The 16,500-nt window shown below is 47.6% G+C and overlaps 6 protein-coding genes across 6 annotated transcripts; 2 read left to right on the top strand and 4 right to left on the bottom strand.

The window, feature by feature from the left end:
• Positions 1-545: 545 nt before the first annotated feature.
• Positions 546-4,597, top strand: N7537_010257 (class I myosin myoA; the record flags this gene model as incomplete). The annotated part of the gene is made up of 5 exons (XM_056901311.1): positions 546-548; positions 612-848; positions 923-968; positions 1,031-4,129; positions 4,179-4,597. The coding sequence occupies 5 exons, from the start codon at positions 546-548 to the stop codon at positions 4,595-4,597; spliced, it is 3,804 nt and encodes a 1,267-aa protein (XP_056749979.1).
• Positions 4,598-7,065: 2,468 nt separating this feature from the next.
• N7537_010256 (uncharacterized protein) lies at positions 7,066-7,776 on the top strand (the record flags this gene model as incomplete). Its single annotated transcript, XM_056901310.1, has 1 exon — positions 7,066-7,776. One exon carries the CDS (start codon positions 7,066-7,068, stop codon positions 7,774-7,776), a length of 711 nt encoding a protein of 236 aa, XP_056749978.1.
• A 438-nt stretch (positions 7,777-8,214) lies between these two features.
• N7537_010255 (uncharacterized protein) lies at positions 8,215-8,659 on the bottom strand (the record flags this gene model as incomplete). Its single annotated transcript, XM_056901309.1, has 2 exons — positions 8,215-8,222; positions 8,431-8,659. 2 exons carry the CDS (start codon positions 8,657-8,659, stop codon positions 8,215-8,217), a joined length of 237 nt encoding a protein of 78 aa, XP_056749977.1.
• Positions 8,660-9,544: 885 nt separating this feature from the next.
• Positions 9,545-10,278, bottom strand: N7537_010254 (uncharacterized protein; the record flags this gene model as incomplete). The annotated part of the gene is made up of 3 exons (XM_056901308.1): positions 9,545-9,760; positions 9,830-10,023; positions 10,095-10,278. The coding sequence occupies 3 exons, from the start codon at positions 10,276-10,278 to the stop codon at positions 9,545-9,547; spliced, it is 594 nt and encodes a 197-aa protein (XP_056749976.1).
• Positions 10,279-11,180: 902 nt separating this feature from the next.
• Positions 11,181-12,850, bottom strand: N7537_010253 (cytochrome P450; the record flags this gene model as incomplete). The annotated part of the gene is made up of 4 exons (XM_056901307.1): positions 11,181-11,334; positions 11,391-11,554; positions 11,612-12,730; positions 12,788-12,850. The coding sequence occupies 4 exons, from the start codon at positions 12,848-12,850 to the stop codon at positions 11,181-11,183; spliced, it is 1,500 nt and encodes a 499-aa protein (XP_056749975.1).
• Positions 12,851-14,072: 1,222 nt separating this feature from the next.
• Positions 14,073-15,141, bottom strand: N7537_010252 (uncharacterized protein; the record flags this gene model as incomplete). The annotated part of the gene is made up of 2 exons (XM_056901306.1): positions 14,073-14,198; positions 14,254-15,141. 2 exons carry the CDS (start codon positions 15,139-15,141, stop codon positions 14,073-14,075), a joined length of 1,014 nt encoding a protein of 337 aa, XP_056749974.1.
• Between the last annotated feature and the right edge of the window lie 1,359 nt (positions 15,142-16,500).

The raw sequence follows: 16,500 nt of genomic DNA, 5'->3' as shown, positions 1-16,500 counted from the left end.
CCAACGGAGAGTAGAATGTCTAAACGACTCCTGGCTTCAAGTAATCTCCAGTGGCCGAGGTCAATGAAAGTCGCGGTTAGGCAGGAGTATATTTGTTCCAAGGGATATATGCCCAATGACGTCGGTGCATCTATTCTTAACCGCACGAGCCACAGGCCCTGACGCGTGGCTGGCCGAGAAGGTTTGTAGAAAAAGAATTACCACAGAACAAAAATTGAACTGAGCAATAAGAACATATCAAATTAGATCATTTCTTAGTAACCGGGTAAATTGATGTCCAATTCGCCCCCTCAGGCAGCAACGGAACCAGAAAAAGGGACCTTGTTGTGGCGCAGCTGTTTGCTTCGGTTTGACTTGCTGTACGTAAGTCCGCCGCCCTGGAGTCACTTCCCTCTTACCAGTTACCTAGAATTGGTTCTAGACTATTTCCTATTCACTCTCAATTCCTGTCTCTTAACTTATCACTAGAATTCCCCCATTCGGTTGACAGGTCAGATTTCACATTTGTCGCCTGGGCGCGAGATCCCCCGAGAGGTTGACACAAGATGGTAGGTGGCCTACTTGCGCAATGACCAGATAAGAACCAAACTGACCCTGTGGTTGCGGTATAGGGTCAGTCACGACGCCCCGTTGGCGGCGAAAAGAAGAGCCGCTTTGGGCGCTCCAAAGCAGTCGCAGATGTTGGCGATGGCCGGCAAGCGGGGGGAAAGCCGCAGGTCAGGAAGGCCGCCTTCGAGAGCAGCAAGAAGAAGGAGATCGGTGTGTCAGATCTTACGCTGCTCAGCAAGATCTCCAACGAGGCCATCAACGATAATCTGAAGCTCCGGTTCGAGCACGACGAGATTTATGTAAGGGATCGCTCTCGCATGCCGACTGCGGGGTTGTGCGCGAACATGAGTACAGGCTAACGGAAGACTATTAGACTTATATTGGCCATGTGTTGGTCTCAGTCAACCCTTTCCGAGACTGTGAGTTGCTCCGCGGAGAGGATTCGGTTTGCTGTTTGCTAACAGATTTGCGATTATTATAGTGGGTATCTACACAGATAATGTCCTCGATTCGTATCGCGGCAAGAACCGCCTCGAAGTTCCTCCCCATGTATTCGGAGTCGCCGAGTCCGCATACTACAACATGAAATCCTACAAGGACAACCAGTGTGTCATCATTTCAGGAGAGTCTGGTGCCGGGAAGACCGAGGCCGCGAAGCGGATCATGCAATACATTGCCAGTGTATCTGGTGGTGGTGATTCCTCTATTCAACAGACCAAAGAAATGGTATTGGCCACGAACCCGTTGCTGGAGTCATTCGGTAATGCGAAGACGCTGCGCAACAACAACTCGTCCCGATTCGGAAAGTACCTAGAATTGGAGTTCAATGCCAACGGTGAGCCGGTGGGAGCCAATATTACGAATTATCTGCTGGAAAAGTCGCGAGTTGTGGGACAAATTACGAATGAGCGAAATTTCCACATCTTCTACCAACTCACGAAGGGTGCGCCACAGAAGTACCGCGATAGTTTCGGTCTTCAACAACCCCAGTCTTATCTCTATACGAGCCGTTCCAAGTGTTTCGATGTGCCAGGAATCGACGATGTTGCCGAGTTCAAGGATACACTGGATGCGATGAGGGTGATTGGAATGAGCGATGCGGAGCAGGACAATGTGTTCCGCATGTTGGCAGCTATTCTATGGATTGGGAATGTTCAATTCAGCGAAGACGACTCTGGCAATGCTATTATTAGCGACCAGTCAGTTGTTGATTTCGTCGCCTACCTGCTGGAGGTGGATTCCGCTCAAGTGAACAAAGCTTTGACTATTCGCCTGATGGAGACTGCTCGAGGAGGACGCAGGGGCTCCGTATACGAAGTGCCGCTGAACAGGGTCCAAGCTTCCGCCGTTCGGGATGCTTTGGCCAAGGCAATTTACTTCAATCTGTTCGATTGGATTGTGGAGCGCGTCAACCAGTCACTGACTGCTCGTGGTTCTATCACCAATTCAATTGGTATCTTGGATATTTACGGATTCGAAATCTTCGAAAAGAACTCTTTCGAGCAACTGTGTATTAACTATGTCAACGAAAAGCTGCAGCAGATTTTCATTCAATTGACTCTCAAGGCAGAACAAGATGAATATGCCCGCGAGCAGATCAAGTGGACTCCTATTGAATACTTTGACAACAAGGTGGTGTGCTCGTTGATCGAGGACAAGCGCCCCCCTGGTGTCTTCGCCGCTTTGAACGATGCCTGTGCAACTGCTCACGCTGATTCCGGTGCGGCCGATCAGACTTTCGTTGGTAGGCTCAACTTCCTGTCCCAGAACCCCAACTTCGAAGGTCGCCAAGGTCAGTTCATTATCAAGCACTATGCTGGTGATGTCAGCTACGCCGTGGAGGGAATGACAGATAAGAACAAGGATCAGCTGTTGAAGGATCTGTTGAACCTTGCCCAGTCTAGCAGCAACGAATTCGTGCACTCGCTATTCCCCAACCAGGTCAATCAGGATGACAAGCGCCGCCCACCCACTGCCGGTGACAAGATCAAGGCTTCCGCGAATGACCTTGTGGCCACACTCATGAAGGCGCAGCCATCTTATATCCGTACCATCAAGCCAAACGATAACAAAGCCCCCAAGGAGTACAACCACGGCAATGTCCTGCACCAGATCAAGTACCTGGGTCTCCAGGAAAATGTCCGCATTCGACGTGCTGGCTTTGCTTACCGTCAGACCTTCGACAAGTTCACCGAGCGATTCTACCTCTTGTCCCCGAAGACTTCGTATGCCGGTGACTACACATGGACGGGCGATGTGGAATCCGGCGCGAAGCAGATCTTGAAGGATACCCGGATCCCTGCCGAGGAGTACCAGATGGGTATCACAAAGGTCTTCGTCAAGACCCCTGAGACACTGTTCGCACTGGAAGCCATGCGAGACAAATACTGGCACAACATGGCCATCCGCATTCAACGCGCCTGGAGAAATTATCTCCGTTACCGCATCGAATGTGCGATCCGTATCCAGCGCTTCTGGCGCCGCATGACTGGTGGACTCGAAATCATCAAAGTTCGTGATCAGGGACACCAGGTGCTCCAGGGCCGCAAGGAACGCCGGAGAATGAGTCTTCTCGGTTCTCGTCGCTTCCTGGGAGATTATCTCGGTGTCGGGAATACCGGTGGTCCTGGTGAAATGATCCGCAACGGTGCAGGCATCAGCGGTTCAGATGATGTTATTTTCTCCTGCCGTGCCGAGCTTTTGGTGTCGAAGTTTGGTCGTTCTAGCAAACCTGTTCCCCGGATCCTTGTCCTGACGAGTCGACATGTCTATATTGTTGCACAGAGCATCGAAAACAATCAGCTTGTCATCTCAGCGGAACGAACCGTTCCGGTTGGAGCCATCAAGAGTGTCAGCACCTCGAATCTCAAGGACGACTGGTTCTCGCTGGTTATCGGAGCCCAAGAACCTGACCCGCTAATCAACTGTATCTTCAAAACCGAGTTCTTTACTCATCTCACCACTGTCCTACGTGGCTCTCTCACTTTGAAGATTGGAGAAACCATTGAATACCATAAGAAACCTGGCAAGCTGGCGACCGTCAAGGCAGTCAAGGATCCAGCCGCTGGAAACGTCGACAGCTACAAAAGCAGCACAATTCATACTAGTGCTGGTGAGCCCCCTAACTCTGTCTCCAAACCCACTCCACGGGCGAAGGCAGTTGCTGCTCGCCCGGTTACAAAAGGCAAGCTACTTCGTCCTGGTGGCCCCGGTGGTGGCCCTTCGAAATTATCTCAGGCTGCTCGCCGACCTGTCCCTGCCGCTCAGCCTCTGCCCCGGTCTACCCCACAGCCTGCCGCGGTACCGCAACCTGCTGCCCAGCCGCGCGTTGTGCCACAACCTCGCATCGTGCCTCAGCCTGTGGCTGCTGCCGCCGCTGCACACTCTCGCAACGAGTCTTATAGCTCCGTGAGGTCTTCTGGCTCCGCGAGGGCTCCTCCACCACCTCCCCCTGCGGCACCGCCTCCAGCCTCAAGAAAGCCCGCCGCAAAAGTCAAATATGACTACAATAGCGACCGGGCCAATGAACTTTCCATTATCAAGGGCGAAATTGTCGAGATTGTATCCAAGGAAGGAAATGGTACGTGCCCATAGCATACTTTGTTTTGATCATCACTAACTTGTCCTAGGATGGTGGCTGTGTAAGAACACAACAACATCCGCGCAAGGATGGACACCCGAATCCTACCTCGAAGAAGTAGCCGTCGCTCCCGCGCCAAAGCCCGTTCCACCCCCACCTCCCATGGCACCCCGCGCAACCCCCAGCCCTATTCCAAACGGCGTTGGAGCAGCTGCAGCTGCCAAGACCAAGCCCGCCCCACCCGCTCCCCCAGCCAAGCGACCCAACATGGCCGGACGCAAACCCGCGCCCCCGCCTGCTCCCCGGGATAGCGCTGTGAGCATGCAATCCGGCGACTCATCAGGCGCCAGCGGCCGCGGCACGCCTAACAGCGCATCGAATGCCAGCCTGGCAGGTGGTTTGGCTGAGGCACTGCGGGCACGACAAAGCGCGATGCAAGGCAAACACGACGACGACGATGAGTGGTAGGGTTGGGGAGTGCATTGTTTATGGTCGGTCGCGGTGTTGGACATTTCTGCGCTTAGCGTTGACCTTTTGCGTTTGTTTACGTTTGTGATGGGCCATGGCATGTATATGTGCAGGTCAGCGAGTCATTGTTTTTTCTCCCATTGTCATTACATGCTACAGTAGAGCCGAGTTCAATATATACCGTTTCGCGTGAATCAAAATCATACGGGATGTTATGTTATTCTGGATGCTATTCAAATCTCAACCTACAACATGCACGTATGTTCTAATTCCGTACTCCCTTTCATGCCTCTAATCAGAAGATCCATTCGGGTCTACTCCACTTCCTTACCTATAATTGTCTCCGCCGACCAAGAATAGGTAGAGTAGTTAAGATTGGCAACAAATCTGGACTCGTTCCTTTCCCCCAGTGAATAAACCCGGGCGATACGGCAACACAGCTTCTTTGCATATGAAAGAGGATTTCTTTTCCTGATCATGGGGGCCAGCGACCCCTTCTCCCATAAAATATAATTGATTGGTTGACTCACTGACTCATTTATTGCCTTTATGATAAAATATGCCTCTATTGTTCGAGTCATTGGTAAGAAAGCAAGGGACCTGAAGCCAATTACGATATGTCCACCAGTCTCTATATCACATGTATCTGAATATAACCTCCCTGAGACCTTGCGTTTTCCGAAAGATAAGTAGATAGAGAACCCTTCCCCCAAATTTTCAAATCAGCTTGGTTAAATGATAATAACTAAGATGGTGACCTACTCATACTGAATGCCGAAACCCCTTTCTTATATGAAGGCAAAGCAGGCTAACTCCGTATGGTACAGAGGAAAGCATTAGCTCGGTGGTGTTCTATTTAATTTCAAATCATCTCTCTCTAAATTGTGGTTTCTCCTAACAGCAGCAGTAGCGCTATTGTTAATACCTACAGATATTCCTTCTTCGCTTGCTCTCTTCCATCCTCACTCTCTCCCTCTCGTTCATTTCCCTAACACACACTTAATACCTTGTGTCTTTTCCAGTGGCAACTCGCTCCTGTCTTTTTTGGAAATCAAGTTTCTGAGCGCGGTTTCAATCCTATCAAATAGGTCAGATTTGAACTGTCATGACCATGTCAGTCCAGTCTGACAAAGAAGGGTTGCCTCTAAAACCACCCTCACTAATGCCCTCACTGATACCTGCAGCTAGGCCTAAAGCATATGAAGCCCAGGAATGCGCACCGGAGCCACCAATAACCCCTTCCCCACCACCAAATGGAGGAGTTGTTGCCTGGCTTCAGGTAGCGGGGGCATTCTTTCTGTTCTTTAATTCTTGGTAAGCTCAGTCATGATGCCCCTACCGTATTGCTGCTTTCTCTCACACTTTAATGTGCAGGGGATAGAAAGATGCTAATGGTCTATAGGCGCTGTGATCTACCCCATCATGTTTCACAAGCTGATCGAAGCCGTTGGATTTGACTGGACAACTCGCATTATTGCCTTCGTTGTCCTAGCCGGGCTATGTTTCTCGTTGACTGTTAATTTGTAGTATATAATAACATGTCAATACATTCTTCTACGCAATTTTGCTCCAAAAGGTGGAAAAGTAGCTTAGGTATAACCCCCCTAGACCGCCATTTCTTCTATCGAGGTGGGCCTAAATTCTGGGCTAGCGTGTAGCGTGCAATTATCGCCCCAATAATTGTCTAATCCCGTATTTTCCAAGATTTGACTATAAATTCTGTTTGATTTGGCTGGTCAACTTCCCTTGACCCATTGAGGTCGTGTGATTTTTCTTTCGTGCATACTCAACTTACAGACTAGATATCTGATCGTTCCTATCAAATCCTGACTAAGGAATTCCGATGAGTTGAATGCGAAGATGTATCTGAAATCAGTCTTAAAATCCGGTGCGAAGTCGTCGAGAGCGATCTGCATAATGCGTGGAGACACCGAAAACCATCGCCTATAGCTCCTATCCCCCTTGCTGCCAGCCCACCACTCAGCTCTTCCCATAGTCTCATGTAGGGTTGTTCCACAGATCGGACAGAACCCCCCTACTATTCTCGAAGAAGTCTAATTGGAGGATACACTGTACAAACTTTTTCAAATTCATCACCATGTAAGCGATCTATTCTTGAAATAGGCCGGTAGGGCAGACGGTCGATCGCTCGGCAGCATTCATCGGCTTCTTATATTATCTACTTGGTCACCATTCTTCGACCTGGTGTTACTACTGGCGTAGGTTGGATCATATACTGCCTCCCAAAAAGGATCCAACCAGATAACATGAGGATACTCTGTCTCCATGGCTACGGGACAAGCCCCGATCAGATGAAGGCCCATATGTCAAGGTTGAAGAAAGTATGTGATCCTAGCTGGGAGTTTCATTTTCTGGGAGGGAAAGTAGTTTGTCAACCCGAGCCTGGTGAGTGCCTTGTAGCCAAACTTTCTGGCTGATGTTGCGTAAACATTAACAAACCCTTAATCATGATAGGTACTGCGCCCTCCGTTCCTGGCCCCTACCTCTGCTACTCGACAGACTTCGATCCTGTCAGTATGAGGGCCGCTCATGCTTTGGTTGAAGAGACATTTGAGACCCAAGGACCCTTCGATGGGGTCTTTGGCTTTAGCCAGGGGGCAGCAGTTTTAATCGCTTATCTGCTCGACCAGATCGCCAAATATCCAGAAAGGCCTCTTCCCGTTCGATTTGGGATTTTCTGCTCGACGGTACCAATAATTGCCACAGACCCAGCCTACTACCGATCCGTGTTCGGCTCCCTCTCCCCAGAGGACGAACAGCGTCTTCGCTCTGGTCAAGATGACCAGCTATCCCAGCTCCCAGAACCAGCTCAAGCTTCTGCCAAGGTGCTGGCCGAGGTCATTGATGTACTGGAGCCAATCATCCGTAAGTCCCGTATAAGCTTTCTGGATCGCCAGCCGTTGGACGTCCCATGCGCTTTGCATCCAGATCTGTACGAGCCGCGTCTATCGTTTCCAACCCTTCATGTTCGTGCGAAGAATGATCCACCAGCGCTGAGACGGTGCTCATTGTTGACTGAGAGTTTTTGTCTCCCTAAGTGGCGACGATCTTTCGAGCATAGCGCCGTGCATAGCCTCCCGCGGTCCGCAGCGGAGGTGCAGGATATGGTGTCTGCCATGAGGTGGGTGATTGAACGGAGTCAACGGTCGAACTTATAATGGCTTTCCGCTTCACATTGGCAGGCTATGGAGTCCTTGAGCCCTTGTCAATCACACTACTTTTGCTTCCTGTTGTTTCGTGGATTTCTTGCAGTTTGGATCTGAAGAGTTGAGGAACGTAGGCGACCTATTACTGCGCTTGGAACAATACTTGCGTTTTTTATCATTGACAATGTGCCTCTCTATTGAATGCTAATTTTGCCCGGTTGCCCTTCCCTCTACTTTCTTGTCACTTTTCCCATACCACTTAAATTATAGAAATTATACACTTCCATACATCGATAGAAGATGGCGGTCAGGGTCCTGGTGTTCAAGGCGTCCATAGACGAGGTATAAGGCAGTCCACGTGATGTGACTGCTTGGGGTTATAGCAGGCAACTATATATGTTGCCTACCCTACTAAAGGCATAATCATATTTATTACATTATTTTTACACACTACCTTACTAGAGAATTAGGTAGTGACTGATTTATTAGAATGTTATAGTATACCGCAAGGAAAGACAAAGAGATAAGAAAGAAACCACAGGTTAAATCCAGCTTATGACTGAAAAAGAGAGAGGGAGTAAGGCTGCCAACAAGCTTACCATACGTTGTCATACTGCATACATAATTCTGTAGGGAACCCAAGTATCTTTTAATAAAGCCAGATACCATCTTGTTCCAACTTCCCCTCAGTTTCAATCTTCTTCATACATTCCTTGATTCTCTGTACGACATGCTCCGCATAACCTGGCCCGAGAGGCGGCTTAGGCACACTCATATCCATCTTTAACCAAGGGATAGAACTGATTCCTTGACATGCTTGGCGCATTTCATCAATTTCCTCGTCGCCGTACAAGGCCCCCGCAAACACAGCCACGGGTGGCTTGGAGTAGTTCATGGTGCCACGATTGGGCTCTTCAGAAATGGGAGGGACCTGCCCTTCCAGCAAGGCGGGTATTTCGACTGCTCCAGAGGTGTTGCTAACGACGTTATGTATAACTATATGTACGGATGGTGTCAATTTGTGATTTCAAGCAAGGCCGGTATTTCCCTTACTTTCGTACTCGGGTAAGTACAGAGGTTTGACAGCGTTGAAAAGTTGCGGGTTGCTGCTGCCACAGGCAATAAGGTAAAGGTGACATGGTGATTGGGACTTTTATTAATGTAGTCGTGGTGGAAAAGGATATTATTTACTGGAGATATTGGTATATATGTCATCGTGGATGAGGGGTATACACGATGATCGTGGATAGCTGAACTTTGCTGACGTGGTGAAATCGACCCCCGCCTCTAACATCTAGAGCTGACAGACATTATTCTGTCTATGTAGAGACGTGTACAGCGTAGAATGTACCTCTGGCTGAAAACATACTTCGAGCCTCGTGGAGGCTTGTCGTTGCTTCAATGGCCTCACGGCGCAGTTGTGATAGGTTAAAGGCTGGCCAGGAAAAGCCAAATAAAAAAAAACAAAGATGAATACTACAAAGAAGTTTTGGGCGGGGCCAGAGTTCCAAAGAAATTCCGGAGAGCACTGTCTCTAGAACCTTAGAGCGGAGCCGGGCTGTGCACATGTTTACACAATAGAAGGACCTCTGCTGTTTGACTGGTCCATTATATATCCTAGGAAAGCTTATAAGACAAAGATAGACTGTCTCACTTCTAGTGCTGGGACTAGATCAAACTATTTGAATAATTATTTGAATACTAGGCACATTTTAACTTTCCTGTCTCGTGTAGCAATAGTTAGGACAATAAAAAGTAAGACGAAGCGAATATCTCATTATTAGTCCATTGTTGCTTCGTTGTCACCCCCAGGTCCAAATGCCAATGCGCGAGGCTTCCCCCAGCTGTCACATGGAAGGAAGCGCCATGAGCCAGAATGCCGGCAGGCCAGAAAATAAGATATCACCCATGCAGCCATGGGGGGCAGTGAAGGCCACTTGTTTCCTCCCTCGAAAGTGACGTCCCGCAGGCCAAGTACCATAGGAGGGACCACTTGCTGTGATAGAAGATTTTATCAGTATTGGTTATCTCCTTGGGTCCCTAGGCCCTGTATATAACAACGTACCTTGTCTTTCTTGGTTGCTTCTGCTACACAATATTTGTACACCTTCAACAATGCTGCTCCATTATAAGGCTGCATTGAGAGGAGACTGTTGATTTCGTCGCTTAGATGGCGGTGGAAACTGGGGGCCATTTCCTCAATAGTTCTACGGATCGTCGCAGCATCGTAATTTACACGGCTAGACTGACTGCCATACTCTAGAAAGTTTTCAAATGCGGCTCGAATGTATGGTGTTGTTCCACGTTGGTGTCTAGGAAGCCAGCCGTACCAATGACTTTCTCGAAGCCGGGAAACATCTGTTTTTCTTCGAGGATATGATGGTCGGACACCCAGTCTACCCAGGACTTGACGAAAAACAGAAAATCTTTAATGTCTTGAAGTTTCTTGACATACTCCGCTTGGAGGTAGATGCTGTTTAAGCCCCGGATCATGCAGTTATGGGCACAGGCCATTTCGTTTGCAATGTAAATAGCAGCATGTTTTGACTAAGAAAAAGTAAATGAAACACGCTTGAGATAGAAGGTTAAAAATGATTTATTACCACGTCTTGGGTTTTGGAAGGGTTACGATTAGTGGCCATGGCCCATCGGCCCATACGGGGGTTGACATGGTTGCCACAGGAATAATTAGCCGAATAGCAGATTCGATAATTTGTGCTGCGCGAGTCGAATATTTAGAGGTAATTAGGACAGGGAGGCTGTAATAAGTGCACGATGACTGGAAAAGCATAAATAAGCTTCCCTTAACCGCAACAAGCTATTAATTTTAACTCAAATCACCAATACGAGGTACTAGTGGGGCTATAAGCTGACAGGTAGCCAAGTTGAAATAAAGAAGTCTGACTGGTCTGCATGTCACTAACTCAGGCATCTATCTCCATTTGCGGCTGAAAGCCCCAAGCTGGAGGGGTAGTTTTTGAACAATGAATGAGATATACGAGGTCAATTTTTTTTTTTCAAAGAAAAGATGAAGAACAAGACAAGATCATCCAGCTCTATTTGCTGTCCTATTAAATATATTTGACCTCGCCTGACAGCATAAGTAAAATACATCGAAGGTACACGGAGGCCAATAAAAGGCTTAATTGGCGATGGATATCCAAGGGAGCTATTAAGCGACGAAAATAATCCTCCATTAAAGTTTCTATTGGCGCTTGAGATAGGTCTAAGTCAAATTGACAAATACTATGTATAGATGGGAGGAGAATACCGATGGGAAGATGGAAAATCTCAAAGGAGTGGGATTTTGTGCTATGCTATGTAAAACAGATATGGTTCTGTCAATGTTACGTATTTCGAACTGGTGGATGATATATAGAGCCAGATGATTTTCCTTCCGAAACCACCATGCCCCTTTATTTTCTCGCCTTCAGCTGAACCATCAAATCTTTCTTCTCCCACAACAGGAAGGTTTTCTGTTTTTCCCAGCCAATGGAGTCCGGGAGAAGAGAAAGCTCGAAGCTGTACAGCAGCTTGGCCAGAATGAGCCGCATTTCGTGGTATGCCAGACTATTCTATCATTAGCTACTTAGAACATCTACTTGGAGAGCAAGACGAGAACATACTTCTTTCCAAGGCAGTTGCGAGGGCCGAATGAGAATGGCTGGAATGCAGCCTTGTTGTCAGTGGCAAACTCGTCGCTAATCCAACGCTCAGGGATGAAGTGATTTGGCAACCTAAAGTTCTGAGCGTTGCGATAGGTAGCCCAGTGATGAACCGACAGAACAGTCTAATATATCATTTAATTATTAGGACCCATGGAAAATATGGAGCGAAAAATAAATACCTTTCCTGGGATATGTTCACCACAAACAAGCAACCCATCCTTAGGAGCGATGCGAGGCAGACCAACTGGAACTGGAGGGTAGATGCGCAACCCTTCCTCAATGCATGCATTGAGATATGGCATGTGCTCCAGAGCTCTTATTTCAATATCAGAACCTTTGTCAAAAGCCCCGCGAACTTCCTCTACAATGATGCTCATCTTTTCAGGCGTCATCAGGAGACGATACAGCAAACCACTTAGCGCAGTTGCAGTAGTCTCGGTACCTGCAACCATGAAAATCTGGGAATTGGCATGCATCTCTGCGCGACTGAGACGAAGACTCTCCTTTTGATTCATGACAATACCCCAGATGTCAGGTTTGTACATCGTATGGTTGGCGTCAATCCTTTTGTCAACACTCTCCTGGGACGCCTTGTAATGAGCGATACTTTGTTGCTTCAGTTCGTTCGGTATGAGCATCCGAACAATGGGAGTGGTCCAAGGGAAGTAGCGCGCTAGCCTGCTGACAGTATTGGTTTTCATGCTGATAAAAACTGCGGATACCCAAGCCAGGTTACCAGTTCCAGCTAACAGATTCAAGGAGTCACCAAAGGTCAAATCTCCGATTATATCAAAAGTCGTCAAGTTTAACATGCTGACCATATTGATCTTCGCCTCGGGGTCCTCCTCGATCGTTCTGTGGAGCTTGTCGATTAAAGTATCCGCATATTTGCAGATCAAAGGTTGTTGTTCTCGAAGCGCCCGATCCGAAAAGGCGTGAGAGAAGTTGCGGCGAAAGCGGGCGTGGTCAGACCCATTTCCCCGGATAATATCTGGAGCTCCATTAAACGATGAACCGTAGAATCGAAGGTCCTTCTCCGTGACTTGTTTCCCTGCAGAAGCGTGGCCATATATTCCCTTCCACGCCTCGCCAGTCGCATAGCTTAGCTCATCTGGGGCGACGCGGACTACATCACCGTGCGTGGTGTGTAGTCCATTAACCCATTCAACCACGTCACCTTTGAGAGTGTGGTAGAGTTGAGGTAGACGTGATGTAGCAGCAAGCTTGGGTCCGGGGTATTTGCCAAGAGGGTTGACGAACAGTTGGTAGTATACCTGCGAGACTAATACCAGTAAGATCTAATCAGAGCACATTAGCACGAGACTAACTTAATAGAAGAGAGGGGGCAAGCGGACTATAGCACTGATGACTGAAATGTAGTGTTCATGAAGCAAACTTGAAGCGGATTGAAGAAGCATCTTGGATTAGGAGAATGTTCTTCTGAGCCAAGGGGCATAGATGAGACGACAAGAAATTAGAAAAATCTTGGAACACTATATAAACCAACAACTTCGTCCTTTTGATTTTGAATTGTGCACACTGTTTCCTGCATAGTTATGACCGCGCTAAGTTGACACCTAGTTAAGTGAAGGCTTACAAGGGTGTATGCCGTATTTTTAGACAAATTTGCACGCCAAACTCGATTGGGGTTGATCTAGGCCCGTGTTTCTGCAGAATCTATGTTGACGGTTAAGACGGGAGTGGCGTATGCCATAAAAACTGGGGATAAGCTTAATGCATAACTCGGTCCCTATGGCATATTTTGACCCCTCTTGGGTACGTACATAGTCGTAGATATGCGCAAACCCTGATTAGGGAACGGGGTAGGCTTGAGATACTGTTGAACATATTTTGCCAAGTGGAATTTGTCGACCATCCATTCTGAGTATAGCCAAGAACTTCCAGAATCGAGACACAAAACGTGGTCCGTTTGGTGTTCAGTGCCCGAACAAACTGGATAATATTAGTGCCCAGTAGTGAATGTTGAAAAGAACAGAGAGGGCCCTATATAGTAATTGTGGGAGAGAATGTCCCATATACAGGGGCAGCGGTTCCCCCTCTTGGTATAGATACATCGAATGGCAGCTTGGATTATTGGTAAACAACTATGTACTTGTTACGGACCTCAATGGTCTTTGCATGGAGCTCCTCCGTCGGCATTTTTAGCCGAGACAGGTTGCGTCATATTTAGAATAGAACTGATCCAGTTGAGGGGTAGGTAGCATCATTGGAAAATGAAGTTATTGGATGCCACAAAAGGGTTGGTTAGAGGTGAAAAGGCTGGGAAATTCTTGAGCCTGAACTATTATCATTTACAGGCTTCATATATAATCTAGTATAATGAAGTATACTGACGGAGACATAAATTACAAGGTTGATTCTCCAATTTAATGGTTGGCAGGGACAAGCTCTCGAAGTGAAAGTGAATAGATGGTGCGCCAACCAGTCTCTTGGCCAACGAGTAATACGTTCCAAGTAATACACAACGTGATGTACAGCTACATTTGCTCAACACGATATGCTGTTATCTTCTTTTCGCTAATCTCCTGGATTGTTTGTTCTTCAAAAAGCGACAAGGGCACTAAAATCGAAAGAGAAAGATATCACGTGCCAGACATGTACTTATGCAAAGGGAAACATTTACAGGAACTTGCTGGCAAGACTCATAAGCCCACCAGCACCGCTAGAGCCACCACCCTGGTTCTTCATGTACATCTTAAGCGCCATCTCCGCAGCAGAGTTGACAGCAGACTGCTTGTCACCGGACTGTAAACAATCATTAGCATCATCATCATCCCCAATCAAAAGAATAAAAACATACCACATTACCCCCAGATCCATTCTTCTCATCAAACAACTTTCCAGCCTGAGCCATAGCAAGCCCGATAAGCTTATTCTTATCCATACCACCATCACTGCTTCCACTGCTGCCACTGCTGCCGCCGGAGAACATCTTCAAAGCCTGCATCGCAGCACCAGCACCAATAGTGTTGGAATCATGTTTCTGGTTCGAAGAGTTACCCGATCCGTACATGGCCTGGTGGGCATTAGCCGCCTGCTGCTCGTCGACGTCGTCGCCGGAGCTCTTGCGGTCCTTAAGGAAGTTCAAAGCAGTGTTGAACAGGGACTTGTCCTCGCTGCTGTGGTGTTCCTGTGCGTGCGAGGCGGCGCTGCTGAAGTCGTCGTTGTTGGAAGAGTGGTGGTTGGAGGAGTTGTTGCTGTCGTTGTTGCCGTAGCCTCCACTGCCGTGGGATTCTTGGCGGCCGCCGTAGTTTCCTTGGCTCTGGTTCTGGTTGTTGTAGCCACCGCTAGATCCACCGTAGGAGTCGTTGTTGTTGTTTCCGTAGCCTCCGCCACCGTGGGATTCCTGGCGGCCGCCGTAGTTTCCTTGGCCGTGGTTCTGGTTGCCGTAGCCACCGCTGGATCCACCGTAGGAGTCGTTGTTGGTGTTGTTTCCGTGGCCTCCACTGCCGTGGGACTCCTGACGGCCGCCGTAGTTACCCTGGCCTTGGTTCTGGTTACCATAGCCCTGGTTGGAACGACCCTCGTCAGAGTTGCCGTAACCACCGCTGGATCCACCGTAGGAGTTGTTGTTATTGTTGTTGTTGCGGCCGGAGAAATCCTCATCGTTGTTGTAGTAGCTGTTGCTAGCGCCGCCGCCGCCGCCGCCGCCGCCACTGCCGTATTGCTGGTTATCGCGGTAAGACATGGTTGGAGTAAAAAGATGGAGGATGAGAATATAGAGATAGAGTGATGTAAGAAGAAAGTGGAAATGCAAATGCTGTGAATTTAGGAGCAAAACTCAAAGAACAGAATGGAATGGAAGAGCTTCAGCTGAGGAAGGAGGGGTTGCGGGGCACTTTTGGTTGATCTCTCTGATTTGGGCGATTCGCTGTTCGATCGGATGGGGTGGATCGGAGCTGAAGTGGCCAATTATTGACCAGCGGGCTTTTTAAGTGGATGTTTTCGGAGATTGACTATTGATTTTGGATTGTTTTTCGACTGGGTTTAGTGGGTTTAGTGTGTTTTAGGTGATAGTTCGGAGTTTAATGAACGAACTACGAAGATGAGCAGAAGTTGCAGTAATGGTACGGAGTAGTTCTTGCTATAATAGAGCAAATAAAATTTGGTACATACATGGAATATGTTCACGAAGTAAAGTACCATAAAGTATCCGTGGATACACCGTTTCCCTTCACTACATACTACATATCCTAGGTTCTACAAAATACAAAATACATGGGATGTGCCATGGAGGTGGATCCTTAATATTATCGGAGTATATATAAACCGAGTCTGAAAGTCATGTGACTCGATTCTTCCCTCTTGTGCTGTATACATGGAATGGAGTATTGATCAAATATAGTAGTAGAATTCGAAAACACTATTAGTATATTACTTAGAGCGCATGAACACCCCCTTTGGATTCTAGAATGAGTGCATTGCGTATAATCCACTATATACCTATCACAAACAAATATATATTCCGACACCATTCTCCTACAAACTAACGCCCAAGCTAAGCGAACGTTTCTCATCTTCTCAGTTAGTTTTTCCATTTTGAGCTTGGCGATGCTGGCAGTCGGGATAATATCAGGGAAAAGATTGATAGAACAAGCTTTTGTACAGGATGTTTCAGGATATTTAGCTTTGATAGACTACAATGCAAAAAGAGAGGGAAAGAAGGACAGGCTACTAGGCGGGGTTCTTGCATTCCCCAACTCTTCTCTAGATGTCTGTTTCTAGACAAAAGTATAGGATCTTAGGTACAGATGGAGGAACAAAAGGTATATAATACTGTAGCGAAAATGAGGATTTGGTTGGATTGCACCTGTACCGTTAAGTCAAGTCATTATCAAGAGCCTACAACATATCATCGTGAATCCACATCCAATACTCTAAAAACAAAAGAAACGAATATGAACAACCTCCAACTCCGTAGCCCAGGGTATCAGATGCAGATGAAAAGGCGCAAAATATACCAACCCAGAAGAAAAGAAAACAGAGACGGAAAACAGACAGACAAGACGAACATCCCATCAAGCATAAAAGGCAACAACATCCACAC

The sequence above is a fragment of the Penicillium hordei genome (genome assembly GCF_028827395.1).
Source record: "Penicillium hordei strain IBT 12815 chromosome Unknown utg000005l_segment0_segment0, whole genome shotgun sequence".
Lineage (NCBI taxonomy): Eukaryota > Fungi > Ascomycota > Eurotiomycetes > Eurotiales > Aspergillaceae > Penicillium > Penicillium hordei.
This window is presented reverse-complemented; position numbering and strand designations above follow the sequence as displayed.